The sequence below is a fragment of the Nycticebus coucang genome, chromosome 12 (assembly GCF_027406575.1).
Source record: "Nycticebus coucang isolate mNycCou1 chromosome 12, mNycCou1.pri, whole genome shotgun sequence".
Taxonomy (NCBI): Eukaryota; Metazoa; Chordata; class Mammalia; order Primates; family Lorisidae; genus Nycticebus; species Nycticebus coucang.
Window position 1 is genome coordinate 109,086,691 of NC_069791.1, and position 19,431 is coordinate 109,106,121.

Sequence of the window (19,431 nt, forward strand, 5' to 3'; positions counted from 1 at the left end):
GGAGTTTGAGGTTGCTGTAAGTGATGATGCAACAAAACAAAAACAAATTAAACATCTGTTTAGTGTCAGTTAAAGAACACCTGGCCTCTAGGTGACATTCAACAAATGTCAGTCTCCATCTTCCCCCCAAACTATTCTAACTCATTCCTATCAACATACATTTGAATATCTACTATGGGCGAGACAGGGATAAAAAACACAAGTGTTGGTAGGAGTAGGAGTGATACAATTCACCCTAACTAATATTTATTGAGTCTATGTGCTGATTTCTATCTCATTTAATCCCTAAAAGCCCTATGAAATAGAAACTGTAATCACTACTGTCCAACAGTCGTGATCATCAACTTTGGGCTTTTCTAAGTTATACAAGTGCCATCTTGCAATTCCTCAAATAGCCCGGCTTAAAAAAAAATATCACAGTAAAAGTAAACTAAGCTATGCTGTACAGTTATGACGTACTAAGTATTTTAGGGCAGGAAAAAGACTGAGGGTACTAATATAGCGAACTTTTCTCTACCACTTGAGACATTTTGAACTGTAACTGACTGAACTTTTCAAAACCAAATTTGATCACCTAGTTCCTAGCACCCACTGTCAAATTTATAATACAGATGCTCCTCAACTTACAATGACATTACACCCCAGTAAATCCCATTGTAAGCTGCAAAGTCAAAAATGCATTTAAGCCTTTCACAAGATGGCAACGAAGGCAAAGAAGGAAGCTCCTGCCCCTCCCAAAGCTTAAGGTAAAGCAAAGGCCAACAGGCAACTCTAAAAGTTATCCACAGCCACAAAAAGAAAACCCATACATCACCCACCTTCTGATGGCTGAAGACACCATGGCTCTAGAGGCAGCCCAAATAGCCTCGAAGAAGCATCCCCAAGAGAAATAAGCTTGACCACTATGCCTTCATCAAGTTCCCCTGACCACTGAGTCTGCCATGAAGAAGACAGAAGACAAATGCACACTGTGTTCACTGTGGACACCAAAGCCAACAACACACACCAGATGTAACAGGCTGTGAAGAAGTTCTATGACACTGATGTGGCCAAGGTCAACACCCTGATCAGATCTGATGGAGACAAGAAGGCATATGTTCCACTGGTTTCCAATTACGATGATTTGGACGTTGCTAACAAAATTTGGATCATCTAAACCAAGTCTAATTCTAAATATCTATCTTTACATCATAATAAAAAATGCACTTAATACACATAACCTACTGAACATCACAGTATAGCCTAGTCTACCTTAAATGTGCCCAGAATACTTACATTAGCCTATAGTTGGGCAAAATCCTCTGGCAACACAATACACAGTGAAGTATCAGTAGCTTACCCTAATGACTGTGTGGCTGACCTGGAGCTGCAGCTCTCTGCAGCTGCCCAGCACCACAAGAGAGTATCATGTCACTATCACTAGCCCAGTGGAAGATCAAAATTCAATGTACAGTTTCTATTAAATGCATATTGCTCTTAAAGTACCATGGTTGAACCAACCTAAGTTGAGGACTGTATACAATATATGCATAAGGGACTTCTCAAGCCAGGTACATCTGTCATGAGACCACTTCGTTGGCTGCATAATGCAGCATAATGAAAATCTGTTCTCAGTTGTTTTTTTTTGTTGTTTGTTTTTTAGAGACAGAGTCTCACTTTATGGCCCTCGGTAGAATGCCGTGGCATCACAGCTCACAGCAACCTCCAACTCTTGGGCTTAGGCGATTCTCTTGCCTCAGCCTTCAGAGTAGCTGGGACTACAGGCACCCGCCACAATACCCGGCTATTCTTCTGCTGCAGTTTGGCCAGGGCCAGTTCAAACCCGCCACTCTCGGTATATGCGACCAGTGCTTTACCCACTGAGCCACAGGTGCCACCCACTGTTCTCAGTTTTATTTTTCAAAATATTCTACAATTAATAATGTTTGTCTTAAGATTGTTAAGGTTAAAGAGGCAAAGATAGTGTCAAAGACAAAAAACAATGAAGTGCTTAATATGAACTGGTAAATTAAAGGACCCAAAAATAGGTTTGCCATAGTTTCCTATGGTGGAAAAAAGCTTTCTTTTTTTTTTTTTTTTTAAGAGACCGAGTCTCACTTTATGGCCCTCGGTAGAGTGCCATGGCCTCACACAGCTCACAGCAACCTCCAGCTCTCGGGCTTAAGCAATTCTCTTGCCTTAGCTTCCTGAGTAGCTGGGACTACAGGCACCCGCCACAACGCCCGGCTATTTTTTGGTTGCAGTTTGGCTGGGGCCGGGTTTGAACCCGCCACCCTCGGTATATGGGGCCGGCGCCTTACCGACTGAGCCACAGGCACGGCCCGGAAAAAAGCTTTCTATGAAAACATCCAGACCATGCTAAAGCTAAAGACAATGCTGGTCACATCTGTGACTGATGTTTTCAAAGTGAACCAGAAAAATTACAGTATATATAGCAAGATGTTCTTTAAATTTGAACTTAATGTAATTGTGCTCAGCCTTCACACATGCACAAATAACCCTTATTCATTCCACTCTTGTCTTGTTCATAATGCATATGAAATCTAAATTTTATTGGCAACTAAGAAACTTGGGCTTAGAATTCTCTTAGGCTGGGGTGGTGCCTGTGGCTTAAAGGAGTAGGGCACCAGCCCCATATACCAGAGGTGGCAGGTTCAAACCCAGCTCCAGCAAAAAAAAAAAACCTGCAAAAAAAAAAAAGAATTCTCTTAGACCTAAAGTTACGGTTCATGGTCAAAAGATAACTTGATTTCTCACATCCTGTATGGTTCCTATCTGCTGGTCTGAAAGGCATTAGAAACTCTCCTGAGGAACAAAATTATGGTTTCAAAGTTACAAATGTTATTTCCATGTTCAGAAACATACCTTTATCAAGTATTTAAAAATGGAACCTAATTTATGGCTTTCGTATGAAAGCTATAACCCAATTATAACCTAAGAATATGGGGAAGGGGGAGGGGGAGGGAATGGGTGAGGATGGGTGGAGGGAGGGTGATTGGTGGGATCACACCTACAGTGCATCTTATAAGGGTATATGTGAAACTTACTAAATGTAGACTATAAATGTCTTAACACAATAAGTAAGAAAATGCCAGGAAGGCTATGTTAACCAGTGTGATGAAAATATGTCAAATGGTACATAAAACCAGTGTATGGTGCCCCATGATTGCATTAATGTATACAGCTATGATTTAATAATAAATAAATAAAGAAAAGAAAAAAATAAAAATGGAACAATTCTACTAAGTGGCAAAGGTAACAAAGTACACCAGTGAATGCAACTGCTGCATCCCAAATTAAAAGTGAAAATACTACAGTTTATGACAAAAGAGTATTAATAAACTAGCTATGGGGTGGTGCCTGTGGCTCAGTCGGCAAGGCGCCAGCCCCATATACCGAGGGTGGTGGGTTCAAACCCGGCCCCAGCCAAACTGCAACCAAAAAATAGCCGGGTGTTGTGGCGGGCGCCTGTAGTCCCAGCTACTTGGGAGGCTGAGGCAAGAGAATCGCGTAAGCCCAGGAGTTGGAGGTTGCTGTGAGCTGTGTGAGGCCACGGCACTCTACCGAGGGCCATAAAGTGAGACTCTGTCTCTACAAAAAAAAAAAAATAAAAGATAAATAAAATAAATAAACTAGCTATGACACTAGGTCCTTTACTATAAATTTCAAAATATGAAGTGCAAAGATTTTACACGACAGCCAACCAACAGTACTGCCTGTGACTTAGCACAGATAATTCAGATCTTAAAATTGTTAGTTAAAATTGGATTGTGGAGAAATAACAAACACAAAAGGTCACATATTATACGATTCTACTATATGAAATATTCAAAATAGGTAAATCCACAGTCAGAAAGCAGACTGATGGCTGCCAGAAGCAGGGAAAAAAACAGAATGAGAAGTAATTGCGTAATGAATACAAATTTCCTTTTGGGGTAATAAAAATGTTTTGGACAGACAGAAGTACTGGTTATATATATAACACTCTATGAATGTATTAAATGTCAATGAATTGTTCATATTAAAGTGGTTAATTTTATGTTATGCAGATTTAACCTCAATTTATTATTTTATATATTTATTTTGAGATGGAGTGTCATTATGTCGCCCTCAGTAGAGTGCTGTGACATCACAGCTCACAGCAACCTTAAATAAGCAATTCTCTTGCCTCAGCCTTCCAAGTAGCTGGGACTACAGGTGCCCGCCACAATGCCCGGCTATTTTTTTGTTGCAATTGTTTAGCTGGCCCAGGCCGGGTTCAAACCTGCCACATTCGGTGTCTGTGGCTGACACTATAACCACTGTGCTACGGGCGTCCAGCCTTAACCTCAATTTTTAAAAAAGGTATAAAAATTTAAAAAATATTTGATACATGAAAGGACTTAAACATGGAAAATCCTACTCAGCCAGCTAATCAACATAACCCAAGTTAATTTAGTCAAGGCCATATGTATGTCAGGTAAGAAAAGCTGTATTTTGATTCAAGTTACATGTTTTAAACACAAATGTTTGGTTAATTCTTAAAAAGCGCTTAATCCATATATTTCATAAATCACCAAATTACTTTTACAGCTTTAGATACAAAACTAATTTTTATCTTGCTTTACACACTAAACATAGCTGTCCAACCAAAGCTATCTTAACAAAAATTTCAGTCTTGTTAGCTAAATGGTGTGTTCATTTAAGATAAAAACAACTTTGGCACCATCATAGAAGTCACAACTGTCCCACAGTACAATGGAAGTGAGAAATATGTATGAAAAATTCTGTCCAGTTTCTGTAATGATGGAAATGTTCCTTATCTGTGCTGGGATAGGACAGTCATATGTGGCTATTAAGCACTTGGAATGTGGCTATTATGCCTAAGGAAGTGAATTTTAAATTTTATTCAATTTTAGTAAACTTTAGCCACATCTGGCAGCCATATACTAGACCCACAGTTTTATCGCCTCTTAAGGATTCTCCATAACTGCAGTACACACTCACCTACCTGATTCCCACTTCTGTCCTATTCCCCATCCAGCCCAAATCCCAGAAAGGCAATGATCTCTCCTCTAGGATATGATTCCTCTTTCAATTCCATGTACCCACTATCTTAGTTCTTGTTCCCTAGGAGATTACAGACTTCCAGAATGAACTGTGGAAGTAGTCTCCACAGTTGGCACAGTGTACTATATAGAACAAATATACAATCAATTTTTACTGAATTTACTTCAGCAGTTTTTCTTTGATCATACTAGTTCCTTCTAATCTTACCACTTCACTTTTCTCACCATCTCTAGCCTCTATTTATGTATTTGCTCTATTTCCATCAGGGTTCAATGGAGTAAAAATAATTTTAACTATGCCAACTTTCTGAAGAGTGGTTAGAGAAACACTATTTCAAGAGATGTTAAAATACAGCTTAAGGAAGGAACTAAAACTTCTCTACCACTCAGACCACAGAGTCTCACCAAAACTGCACCCTAAGGTTTTTCTTCTATAGATCACACCAGAAAACAGTAAAAGCAGGTATCAGAAGGAAAAGTCTGTAGAACACATAGAAATGTGAATGGTTTTGCCTTAATTACAAAACACCTTAAAAATAAAAAGGCACAATGGTACAGGCAGTGGTGAACAGAACTGTTTAAGCTATTTTATAATCAACATTTTCCAAAATGTAAAAAGCAATTTAAAAATATTCCTTTAGAGCAGTGGTTCTCAACCTTCCTAATGCTGCAACCCTTTAATACAGTTGCTGTGGGTTGCGACCCACAGGTTGAGAACCCCTGCTTTAGGCAAGCGTCCTCAAACTGCCGCCCGCAGGCTACATGAGGCGGTGTGATTGTATTTGTTTCTGTTTTGTTTTTTTTACTTCAAAATAAGATACGTGCAGTGTGCATAGGAATTTGTTTATAGTTTTTTTTTAAACTATAGTCTGGCCCTCCAACAATCTGAGGGACAGTGAACTGGCCCCTGGTTTAAAAAGTTTGAGGATGCCTGCTTTAGAGCATTGCCTACCTATGACAAATACCATTCTGCTACTGAGAGAGAATATGGAGACAATGCCACAGTCCAGATTCATGGGACCAGTCTCTCAAAGTGTCTCAGCCAGTGTTGCTTAAGATCATTAAAATCAAATCATAAGGAAGGGACTGGCAGAGTCACTCCTACTACTATAGTAAGCTTTGAAATGATATAAATTCTAATCCTTGCTCTTCCTTTTCATTCATGGACATGATTTTTTTTTTTTTTTTTTGGGCCAGGGCTGGGTTTGAACCCACCACCTCCAGTATAATAGGGCCAGCACCCTACTCCTTTGAGCCACAGACACCACCTGGCTTTAATTTCTTTATCTAAAAATGAGAAGCTTGGCAGCGCCTGTGGCTCAGGGGGTAGGGTGCCAGCCCATATATCGAGGGTGGTGGGTTCAAACCTGGCCCTGGCCAAATTGCAATGAAAAATTGCCAGGTGTTGTGGTGGGCGCCTGTAGTCCCAGCTACTCAGGAGGCTGAGGCAAGAGAATTGCCTAAGCCCAGGACTTGGAAGTTGCTGTGAGCTGTGACGCCACGGCACTGTACCGAGGGCAATAAAGAGAGACTCTGTCTTAAAAAAATAAATGAAAATAAAAATAATAATAAAATGAGGAGCTTGTACAGTAGCTAGGGTCATTTCCACCTGTAAGGTTCTGTTCTAAGACCCTATTTATTTAGTCACTAAAGCAATACCACATATCAACCTAATTAGACTTTCTGTAGTATAACTAAAATTCCATTATATTTTTCAGACAACCCTAAAAGATAAGTCTTATTTATAGTCCATATTCCATCTATTTCAAAAAAAAAAAATTTTTTTTTTGAGACAGAGCCTATGTCACCCTCCATAGAGTGCAGTAGCGTCACTGCTCACAGCAACCTCAAACTCTCCAAGAGATTCTCTTGCCTCAGCCTCCGAAGTGGCTGGTACTACAGGTGCCCGCCACAACCCCCAGCTATTTTTTGTTGCAGTTGTCATTGTTGTTTACCTGGCCTGGGCAGCCTCAGTGTTATGTGGCTGGCACCGTAACCACTGTGGCACAGGCACCGAGCCATATTTCAAAAATAATTTGAGGTGTGTTTAAAATTCATCAACCATAACAGAAAAATATCCTTCTGCTATCAAAAATAATCACCCAAAGTAGGTAGACACAGATGGCTTAGTACGGTAACACAAGAGACAGAAGTTTTATAGAAATAGTCAAGCAGGAAATTACCCAATGGCATCCTAAAGTATGCACTTTTTTTTTTCAAGTGAAATGATATACAATTACCAATTTGGAATGTGATTTGGTACTGAGCGTCACCACTTTTTTTTTTTTTTTGGAGACAGAGTCTCAAGCTATTGCCCTGGGTAGAGTGTCATGCCGTCACAGCTCACAGCAACCTCACACTCTCGGGTTTAAGCAATTCTCTTGCCTCAGCTGCCACAATACCTGGCTATTTTTTTTTTAAGTTGCAGTTGTCATTGTTGTTTGGCAGGCCCAGGCTGGATTCGAACCTGCCAGCTCCGGTGTATGTGGCTGGCGCCCTAGCCGCTTGAGCTACAGGTGCCGAGCCAGCATCACCACTCTTTAGGACAGTGATTTTCAATCAGTATGCCTTGAGAGGATCTTAGGTGCACCTTGAAAATCTTAAATTATTTTCAAAGGAAGTTCAAAGCACAGTACATATATTCTTTTTTATTACTTTTTTTTTTTTTTTTTTTTTTTGAGACAGAGCCTTAAGCTGTCGCCCTGGGTAGAGTGCCATGGCATTACAGCTCACAGCAACCTCCAACTCCTGGGCTCAGGCAATTCTGCCTCTACCTCCCAAGTAGCTGGGACTACAGGCGCCTGCCACAACACCCCTCTATTTTTTGGTTGCAGCCGTCATTGCTGTTTGGCAGGCCTGGGATGGATTTGAACCCGCCAGCTCAGGTGTATGTGGCTGGTGCCTTACGCACTTGAGCCACAGGCGCCGCCGAGTCTTTACTCTCTTTTTTAATCAATGTAAGTGTGACAAGGAAGTTCAACTATAGGTTCAAGCGTGCCGTGAGATAAAAAAGGGTTGAAAAACACTGCTTTTGGCTAATAATATAAGATGCCAAGGAAATCCTTGGTAAAATTGTTTCTCTCCCCTCTAAGTAGAATTATGATGGGTAACTGGTTCAACTTGCAGTACTGTCATAACCAAATATATCCAGCCAGGCTTTGTTAAAATCTATTGAAACCAAGGAGCGAACTTTTAAGGTTTGATACAAATCAACAATTGACAGTTAAAAACATCTGAGGTGGTTCAGCTCCTGTGGCTCAAGAGGCTAAGGCGCCAGCCACATACACCTGAGGTGGGAGGTTCGAATCCAGCCCAGGCCCACCAAACAACAATGATGACTGCAACAACAACAACAAAAAATAGCTGGGCGTGTGGCAGGTGCCTGTAGTCCCAGCTACTTGTGAGGCAGAGGCAGAGAATGGCCTGAGCCCAGAAGTTGGAGGTTGCTGTGAGCTGTGATGCCGAGGCACTCTATCCAGGGCAACAGTGCAACAGCTTGAGGCTCTGTCTCAAAAAAATTGGTGTAACTACACTCAATGTTTGATCTGAAAGAGTGAACAAGTAGTGTAAAAAGATAACCTGTGATCTCCTTCAACCATGTCTTGGTAAACTTAAATAACAATATAGAAATACAAAAATATGTATGTATATAGAAATACAAGGAGGGGGATTTTATATGTTAATTTCTTAAACAAAAACAAAGTATTCATGAAGAACACTTAGCAAATAGTAGATAAGTCTTTAGTTTTATGATTATGGTAATAAACCTGAAAAATTTTTTTCTATTGATGAGCATCAGAGTGTTTTAAGACAACACTGAAATTATTTACATAATACCTGTTCTCATCTTTGAAAGCTATCTACACCCTTTCTACAGCCCCCTTAACACATTGGGTCTTCCAGTGGAGTAAACTGGGCATGTGACCCCTTTTTAGATTCTTCAAAGACTACAACTTATTCATCTTGGTGTCACTTCAAGTGCCTAGCACAGCATCCTACATTCATGGGCAGGCAAAGGTTTGTTAATTGTCACTAGTACACATTTCTGAGAATAACCAGAGATTCACATCTCTGGAAAAAATTCCATTCTAATACTGCTAATTCATCCCAAAAAGTTATCAGATATTTTTTCATTCCTTTCTCTTCAACCAGAAGGATAATACTATTTTAACACTTTAAAGACATTTCCTCCCCAGAAAATCAAAGCAAGCAAGTCATGGCTTAAAATTTGTCTTCTATAAACTGCTCTAACTTGTCCTGAGAAGTTTTAATTGCTGTCTTTTCATGCAGTACAATTTCAGAAAAAGGAAAAAAACAAGGAACAAAGAATGCAATAAGCTATGTACTAACAGCACTAAATAAAACCTGCTCCAGAGAGGGTTTATTCCCAGTAAAATGTCTCGGTTTAGCACAGCACTGGCCTTCACTCGCTCCCTAAATCCTCACACTCAAGCCATTCATATGTGTACTACATAAAAGGACAAAACAAGAGCCCAAATTTAGGCTCAGTGCCCGTAGCACAGTGGTTATGGCGCTAGCCATATGCATCAAGGCTGGCAGGTTCAAACCCAGCTGGGGTCAGCTAAACAACAAGACTCCTACAACAAGAAAATAGCCATGTGTTATGGCAGGCACCTGTAGTCCCAGCTACTTGGGAGGCTGAGGCAAGATAACTGCTTAAGCCCAAGACTTGCTGTGAGCTGTGACGCCATAGCACTCTTATCGAGGGTGGCACAGAGAGACTCTGTCTCAAAAATAAATAAATAAATAAAATAAGAGCCCAAATCTAACAATCAATAAGTCAAAGCAGGAGAAGTAATTAAAGGCACTGAAATACATTATTACTGTGATACTCCAGGAACAACAGCCGCATTTTCGACTTATTTCCTCTTCCTATGTCATTTACTATTCCATGGAAGCCTAAAATCACCTTTACATTGAAATTGTTGTTGTAGGCAGTTACAGAAAAACAAACCCCCAATCTTATCTATCACTAGTCTTCAACAGCATTCATTTAACAAATACCTAGATACCTAGCAATACATGACACACAATAATAAAGTGTAAAAGCCTTTCTGGACAAAGCCACCATTACTTTGATTCAGTATCCTTCCTACTCTGGTGGCCCTGAGAAGGTCACTTTTAAGAATATTGAGTAAGGCAGGCTGGGTTGTAATCCTAGCACTTCTGGAGGCTAAGGCAGGGAGGATCTCTTGAGCTCAGGAGTTTGAGACCAGCCTGAGTAAGAACGAGAGACCCTGTCTCCACTAAAAATAGAAAAAAATTAGCCAGGCATTGTGGCAGGTACCTGCAGCCCCAGCTCCACAGCAGGCTAAGGCAGGAAGATCACTTACACCCTAGAGTTTGAGGCTATTATGAGCTAGGCTGAGGCTATGGCACTCTACTGGGGTAACCGAGTGAGACTGTCTCAAAAAAAATAAATAAATAAATAAATATTCAGTGATTAAAAAGCACCCACAAAGTGGTAAGGGTTGCATAATCCTGTAATATACTAAAAACTACTGAACTATACAGTGTAAAAGGGTGAATTTTATACTATGTAAATTATATCTCAATGATTAAAAAAACTCCCTCCCCCACAAAAAGGCATTCAACAAAAACCAAACACTAAAAAAGACACTTGTCTTTAAAATTCACGTTTTACAATAAAATTTCCTATGTTCTGGAGACAATTCTTCCTCTGAGGAAGTATTAAGGACCACTGGTTTTATTTCATACTTATTTTTAAATTGCACAGTTGAGTGGCATTAAAGATGGATGGCATGGCACAAAGAACAGTACAAACCGTGACTATTTAACATTGCTAAACCTGTTTCTCATTTAATAATAAATAAGACTGCTAGCCTGGGTGCAGTGGCTCACACTATAATCCTAGCACCAAGGCAGGAAGACTCCTTGAAGCAACCAGTTGGAGATCAGCTTGGGCAATGTAGCAAGACCCTGTAAAAAAAAAAATCAGCCAAGTATAACCCTGCAGTCTTAGATATTTGGGAGGCTGAGGCAGGAAGACTGCTTGAGCCCAGGAGTTCAAGGCTACAATTAAGCCACTGCACTCCAGCTTGAGTGACAAAGTGAGACTGTGTCTCACCAGTGAAACAAAGACAAATGAAAAAAAAGACAGCTAGGTGGGCGGCGCCTGTGGCTCAGTCGGTAAGGCGCCGGCCCCATATACCGAGGGTGGCGGGTTCAAACCCGGCCCTGGCTGAACTGCAACCAAAAAATAGCCAGGCGTTGTGGCGGGCACCTGTAGTCCCAGCTACTCGGGAGGCTGAGGCAAGAGAATCGCTTAAGCCCAGGAGTTGGAGGTTGCTGTGAGCTGTGTGAGGCCACGGCACTCTACCGAGGGCCATAAAGTGAGACTCTGTCTCTACAAAAAAAAAAAAAAAAAAAGACAGCTAGGTGCAAGTTGAAACTTAAAATAAGTATATTCTATCAGAGAAAACGTTTATTCTAATACACATTTAGCTTTTTCTTCTTCTATACTTTCATTCATTTCAGACCCTCTATTTTAAGGAGAATCACTTGGCCAATTTACTTAGCTCTATAGAGAATTACACTTAAAGGAATTACACTTAATTATACCCAAATGGGTTCTACTTAATCATTTCTCTGGAAACCTATGTTCTTAAATTTTCAGAGACAGGCATCACCAGCAGCCTTCCAGTGAAGATGAATGACACTGTGCAAAAAGCATCTTCCTCCACTGGTTGCTCAAGGCAGCACTGTAGGTATTTAAAAAGAAAAAAAAAAAAAAAAAAACAGACAAACCAGCCTGTTTGGGGGAGAAATGATAGATGTTCATCCTAGACAGGCACATTATAAAAGTTATTCTAGAAGTCTGATCTCTAGGCTCCTTCAACAGCTCTCCTGGCATCAATTTTATTTTTTTATTTTTTCTTTGAGACAGTCTCACTATGTCATCCTTGGTTGAGTGCTGTGGCGTCACAGCTCATAACAACCTCAAACTCTTGGGCTTAAGGGATTATCTTGCCTCAGCCTCCCCAGTAGCTGGGACTACAGGCACTGGCCCAATGCCCAGCTATTTTCTGGTTGTAGTTGTCATTATTGTTTAGCAGACCTGGACTGGGCTCGAACCTGCCAGCTTTTGGTATATGTGGCTGGCGCCCTTACTCACTGAGTTACAGACGCTGACACTTGGCATCTATTTTAAAATGATCCACCACAAATTTCAGCTATGGCTTAACAACAAAAGAAAACATGCTAGCCCTATTATTATCCATTTCCTCACTATCAAAAAAAAACTCACAAACTTCTTGGTTCTCCCTTTGTTAGTTTCAATCTAGATGCTATTTCCAATTTTTTCCAAGCATCATTATCTGACTGTGATTTTTTATGGACCAGAATGATTATGCAATCCTACATAATTTTGGACCACAATTTAGAAAAGCCATTCTTTTCCAGACATGATACACAGGACAGTTTTTTAAACATTAATTGGTACTTTGGTAGAAGTAGTCAGTAATATCAGTAACACCAAAAACAGGTTTCCGGGCGGTGCCTGTATCAGTGAGTAGGGTGCCGGCCCCATATACTGAGGGTGGCGGGTTCAAACCTGGCCCTGGCCAAACTGCAACAAAAAAATAGCCGGGAGTTGTGGTGGGCACCTGTAGTCCCAGCTACTCTGGAGGCTGAGGCAAGAGAATCGCCTAAGCCCAGAAGTTGGAGGTTGCTGTAAGCTGTGATGCCACAGCACTCTACTGAGACTCTGTCTCTTAAAACAACAACAACAATACCAAAACAGGTTTCCAATTGAAGGGGGTAAAAAGCTCACCATAATGCAGGGACTTTTCTTACCAACAACAACTTCCTTATAGATTTTTTTTATCTCTAATGTCTAACACTTTCCAAGAGACAAGGATTAAAAATAAGACTACAAATTAGCAAATACCAAGGAGAGAAAAACCTATGTAAGAGGTACTGTCTAGTCACTCAATAGTGACCATTGCTAGACCACTGCTGTATGGATGGTTCCCCCTTGATGACTGGCTTAGCTGCAGAGTCCTAATTCTAGCCAGAGTGGTGATAGTGGCTCCAGAGCAAGGAGTGAGGGTAAGAAAGAAAATCCATTTATAGGGAATCAGGCAATTTGAGGAGCTGGTAAGTGAACTAGTTTAAGTAGTCATCAAAATAGTTTGAGGTCAAGGATTAAAAACTAAACTTCCTTGTTCAAAATCAAAAGGAAAACATTAACCACCCACACAAGTAAAATAACCAGTCAATGAAACAACCAAATCCAAACTGTGTGTTCACATACCTGTGTCACAAACTCTTATCCTTTCACCTCTAGAGAGCAAACTGGCAAGTTTCTGAAGAAATGAAACTTGTAGAGCACTTTTACAATGTTCACTTATCTAGGAAATACTACAATACAGAACTTTAATGAGAGAAAACGATACTATGTACGCTGTCACTTAAAATGACGTGGAAAAAGTCTGCGATCTAGCCCACTAATATATTGGCTAAATAATGAAAAAAGACATTCAGCCTTTTCCTTTTTCATTTTCTCTTTAATGTGAATGTAATGCTGAGTGTCTCTAAAACACCATTGTGAGAAAACTTAAGTTCACTCATTTGACATTCCTACAAAATTAGTACCTGAAAGCCTGCTACCTTACCATTAAGCAGTCCCTAAATTCAGGAAGCCTTTTACAGACGGAACTTAACTTGAAACCGTAGAAAGTATGATTTAGCTACTGTCAGAAAGGCACGTGACAACTATTAAGTTATACAAATGCTCAAGTGTCTGAAGAAATAGATTAGATTACTGACACAACACAAAGAGTTATACCAAGTAATAGGAATAAGGTCAACGATTTTATAACAAGAAAATTCTAAACGTGTTACTGACAAAGAAGTCTAAGACCCACTTAAGAAAAAAGGCACAATACAGTTTCCTACCACACATTAAGAATCCTAACTTTTGAACTTTCTAAGCGTAAAAAAGATCCCTGTATAGATAGCCAACAGTTTCTGCCGATCACAAGACTGCAATGCATCTTGGGATTCCTTCGGGACGGTTCCGTGCCGTAGATATTTAAAATGTAATTACAGTTTTAATAGTAGAAATTGTACCAAAGGACGCTCTCTCGACCCGGCCCAAGGTGAATGGAAAACCGAGCATTTGTCCTCCCCAGTTCCTCGGACCTCTCAACGCCCACCCGACTAACTCCTGGCTCCATCTGTCCTCTCTTATGGGTCTCGTGGCACTCATCAGCCGCTGCCCTTGCTGGGTCCCACACGGTTCCGAATTCCGGGGGCAACCGCAGCCCTCCACCCGGGGCAGGGAGAGGCGGGGCTCAGGCCCGCGGGGTCTTCCGACGCGCCGCCCCTCCCTGCCCGGCCCACCGCCGCCCCACCCAAGCCCGGCGCCACTGTCAGCGCCCCACGTGCCGACCAGGGCCCACAGCCGCGCGTCCCCAGGCCGCACCCCCACTCCATGTGGGCTACAGCCCCCACGCCAGCTGCCCGACGTCCCCTCCCGCCTCCCCGGGGCTGCCCAGCGTCTCGGCCCTTTACCCGAAGGGCCTCCCGCGCCGCTGCCGGCTCCGTGATTGTTGGTGGCGGCGCCAGCTGGGGATGGCGACGGCTGAGCCGGACCCCGTAGGAAGGACGGCACGAACTCGGCGGCATGGACGTTGGGCACGAAGGGTTTGGCGTTGACGTTGAGCTGCCGGCTGAAGGCCGCGCTGAGGTGCTCACGCTGGGCCTCGGTCCCCGCCGCCGCCAAAGGGCCGCCGCCGCCACCGCACGGGCCCGGCCCAGGGGCCTCCATGTCCGCCTGGTCCCAGCAGTCGGGCGCCGACTCGCTGCTGCTGCTGCCGCCGCTGCTGCTCCCGCCGCCGCCGCCGCCGCCGCCGCCGCCACTGCCGGGATCCATGATCGGGGGGGCCGTGTGTGGTAAAGAGAGGGCGGGAAATGGAGGCGGGGGCTACCGGCCGGGGAGGAGCAGGCCGCGATGACCCAGTGAAGGCAGCGAGGCAGAAGGGCCCGGGGCTAGCGACGCTATCCTTGGTGTCGCCGCGGCAGCAGCTCCAGTCCCGACTCCGCACTCGCGGCGGCGGCAGTTCCACCCTCCTCGTGTGTGAGAGAGGTTCTCCCACCCAACCCCAGAACCTACGACTGCCTCACCACTAACCCCACGCGGGTTGACCCCTCACCGCTATCCGTACCTTCGCCACGGTAGTTCTTCGGCCTGCCCGCCCCCGTTTCCGGCTATTGAGCGCAGCGAGGGCGGAACTACAAGTTCCGGCAGCGCCCGCGCGACCCCGCTGCGGTTTTCCCGGAGGCCGACGGGAGTCGGAGTTCAGGGCCTGGGCGCAACCGGAAGCGGCCCTGGCTCCCGGCAGGCAGCGCGAGGAGGCGGAGGTTTGGTGGCGTCTGGGCTGCTCCACCTGTCAGAGGATGGGTGCCGGAGTGGGCCCTGGCGAGAGTCCAGGTTGGGTGAGGACAGAGAATAAAGCTTTTAGCCCACAGGAGGGGTCCACTCCGGCCCGTTAGGATCAGGATGCAGGAGAACGGAAAGCATATATAACGTGGGAAAAACTGAAAATTCCTTCTCTGTTCACCACCATTCTGAGTTCTCTGTGCGGTCCTGCTACCTTGTTCTCTTTCTCTCGTTTTCCTTCTCCGCATCCCCAGATTTTGCCCTACATTCAAAGCCAATGTAGATTTCAAAGTCAGTTACATTTTTGTATTCATTTGGTGAAAGAGAAAACTGTGAGATGTTACAACTTAAACTGCAGTTGTGTCTTACAGAGCGCTGAGGCCCAAGTTCTGCCAGTTAACTGGAAAATTTCAATGACTCACTGTTTGACTAGTCAGTTAAATCTTTCACCCAAACTTTTCCATCCTTTCCTTCTCTCTGCAAAGGAGTTTGTAAATTAAACCGAGGATTGCCATATTCCGTGATGTATCCGGCTGTACTTAACAGGGTTATTTTGGTGTCCGGCTTCCTTTCACTTTGGGTAAAGTGGTTTCCTTTTGAACTGTCTGATTTGCTCAAACATTCCCATAGCACTTTATTGACTTCACGTTACACTTACAGGTTATGATTAGCTAACCATGAGAAAAGAAAAAAATCAAAAAAGAAATATTTTAAGTTCATATACAGACGTGACTGCATGAAGTAGTAAAACATGTTGCTCTGAGTACCTGTTAATTTTTTCTGTAATTCACCCATATGGAGCCCAAGACAGATAAAAACATATTGTTGATATTTTTCTGAAAGCTGTCTAGACAGGGTGCAATAAGCTGCCTAGAAATTACAGAGTAAGGGAGTGGACACACAGATAATAGATGTTTATTAACAATCTTAGGTTGAAAGAGAAGGAAGGAAGATAGAAGGCAGGAAGGTAAAACCCTCAAAAGATCTAGATTTTTTTAAAAAGAGTTAATAGCAAAGATTTATTAAAAGCATCTGCAAGCAAATGGGCAAATGGAACACGGGGAACTTCTAGACCTTAATTTTAAACATCTATATTGTAAAGATAAAAGGGAACTCAGCCTAATGAATCAAAAATTAAAAGTCAGCAGGTACCTTTTTCTTTTTTTAAACTTGCACCTTATCTCACTGTAGCCTTTTCTTTTTTCTTTTCTTTCTTTCTTTCTTTTTTTTCTTTGCAGTTTTGGCCGGGGCCAGGCTTGAACCCTCCACCCTATTCCTTGAGCCACAGGCACTGCCCCTGGCAGGTACCTTTAAAAGCAAGTACTGTGCTATAGTGGTTTTGAATTTATGTTTAATAATTAAGCTAGTAAGCTTTAGGAATTTTTTTTAAACCATATAACACTTGGGCAGATGAGCACCATAAATGTAAAGAAACCAGAGATCTCCATTATAACTGGCTGCTTTGAAGTTCCTTATCAAGTTTGTGGTCCCTGCTCCCTGAAATCTTATGGAAATCAGGCTTTTTTTTTTTTAATACATTACATATGCCTCCGCTTAATACAAAGTTCTGGTTACAGCCTATTAATACAGTTCTTTGAAGAACTTTGAATCCTTAAGAATGTCCAATTTGGTTGGGAGCAGTGGCTCACAACTGTAATCCCAGTGCTGTGGGATTACTGCAGGACAGGGGTTTGAGACCAGCCTTGGCAACATACCAAGACCTCGTCTCTACAAAAAAAAAAATTAAAAATTATTCAGGCATGGGCGGCGCCTGTGGCTCAGTCGGTAAGGTGCCAGCCCCATATACCGAGGGTGACGGGTTCAAACCCGGCCCCGGCCAAACTGCAACCAAAAAATAGCCGGGCGTTGTGGCCGGCACCTGTAGTCCCAGCTACTCGGGAGGCTGAGGCAAGAGAATCGCTTAAGCCCAGGAGTTGGAGGTTGCTGTGAGCTGTGTGAGGCCACGGCACTCTACCCGAGGGCGGTACAGTGAGACTCTGTCTCTACAAAAAAAAAAAAAAAATTATTCAGGCATGACAGCATGTGTCTATAGGTCCAGCTATAAGGGGCACTCACCGAGGTAGGAGGAGTTTGAGGCTGCAGTGAGCTATCATCATGCCACTGTGCTCCAGCCTGGGCAGCTGAGCAAGCCCTTGTTGCTAAAAAGGAAAAAAAAAGGTTTGTATTAAGTGATTGCTGCATTGCTACCTGCAATTGCTGTTGAATGAGATAAGCATTTTCATCTTATATTCACTAGGAGAAAATACAAGGTATTCAAAATAAAGTGCCTTCCCAGTCAAGATTTTCACTTCCAGCCCAGTTCTGAGAAAATGTCAACACAAGCAGCTGACTCACTCCTTCCGCAACCATTTTGTGTTTGGACCACACTCTTCTCTGTATTACCTCTCGAGCATGTGATGACCACACTTTAATACTTTAATAGGTTAGTTCTTCATATCTAATAGAATAAGTGGAGTTTCTTTGTGCCTAGTGCATTTTCTTTTCTGTTTTTTTGAGACATAGTCTCACTGTCTCGCCCTTGGTAGAGTGCCATGGTGTCACAGCTCACAGCAACCTCCAGCTCTTGGGCTTAGGCAATTCTCTTGCCTCAGCTTCCTGAGTAGCTGGGATTACAGGCGCCTGCCACAACGCCCGGCTATTTTTTCGTTGCAGTTTGGCTAGGGCCAGGTTTGAACCCGCCACCCTCGGTATATGGGGTTGGTGCCCTACTCAATGAGCCACAGGTGCTGCTGGTGCCTGGTGCATTTTCAAGGGATGAAGGCATAAACTTCTAAGATTGCTGCTTAGAAAAGCAGTTATCATTAACTCCCTTGTCTCAGAGTAGGATATGGATAATTAGGGAAGAATCCACTCTATTGGTTTTCAAGGAAAGTGAAATATCTTTCTTGTTAGTGTTAAGATGAGCAACTTGGGGAGAGGGTCTTTTTTTAATCTTCTTTATGTTCCCACTGCCCTACTATAATGCCAGGCATATAAAAGGTGTTTAATAAATGTTAAATAGAATGATTCTACCCTTTTATACTCATTGAGAGCTATACTCATATTAGACACAGGACTAAAATAACTTAGAACAACTTAGGAAAAAACTTTTTTCTGTCCTCACACACCAATCACCATTCAACCCAGAGTATAATCCTTCCTCAGTATATTCAAGGATTGGTTCAAGGACCTCCTCAGATACCAAAATCAAAGCATACTCAAGTTCTACAATCTGCTGTATGAAACCCACATACACAAAAGTCAGCCCTCCTTGCACTTGGGTTTCTGCACCCAGAGCACACTGTATTTTCAATCCTTGTTTGGTTGAAAACAATCGACGCAATTCAGACCCATGTTGTTCAAGGATCAATTGTACTTTACATCTAATCACCAAATGCATGGGAGGTTCTCGCCACCAAAGACTAATTTTCTAGCATACATCAAGAGGATATCCTATAATGTAACTAAATTCTAACACTAGCCAGAGTTAGTGCAGACCCCACAAGTTAAAGGCTAAGTCCCATAAGACTGCCCCCCCCTTCAGATGCCAATTGCAGGCCTCAATTGTGACTTGTACTTTTAATTAGCTATCAATTGGGGGTTCCCATGACGCCCTCCTCAGGTTCAAATAATTTGTTAGAGTGGCTCACAGAGCTCAGGGAAACTCTTTACATTTATTTACCCTTTTGTGATAAAGGACATTACAAAGCTTGCAGATGAACAGCCATGTGGAGGATGTGCATAGGATGTGGTACAGGGGAAGGGACAGGCACACCACCCGCTAGGCACCTTCAGTGTGTTCAACAGCCCAGAACTTCTCTGAACCTTGTTCTTCTGGGTTTTCATGGAGGACCCACGTGTGTAGGCATGATTGATCAAATCATTGGCCATTGATGATTAACTTTACCTTCAGCCCTGCTCCTCTCCCTAGAGGTTGGAGAGTGGATTGAAAGGTTA

General features: G+C 42.7%; 1 protein-coding gene across 4 annotated transcripts in view; it reads right to left on the bottom strand.

The window, feature by feature from the left end:
- GSPT1 (G1 to S phase transition 1) overlaps positions 1 to 15,211 on the bottom strand; it is a 45,545-nt gene extending 30,334 nt beyond the window's left edge. The window contains exon 1 of one of the 4 annotated variants that reach the window (XM_053555551.1): positions 14,607 to 15,211. In XM_053555551.1, coding sequence (XP_053411526.1) covers positions 14,607 to 14,967 — 361 coding nt within the window. In that variant the 5' untranslated portion in view covers positions 14,968 to 15,211. Of the gene's footprint in view, positions 1 to 14,234; positions 14,255 to 14,606 lie in introns of those variants that run through there. The other 3 variants (XM_053555550.1, XM_053555549.1, XM_053555552.1) reach the window with 3 other exon arrangements.
- Between the last annotated feature and the right edge of the window lie 4,220 nt (positions 15,212 to 19,431).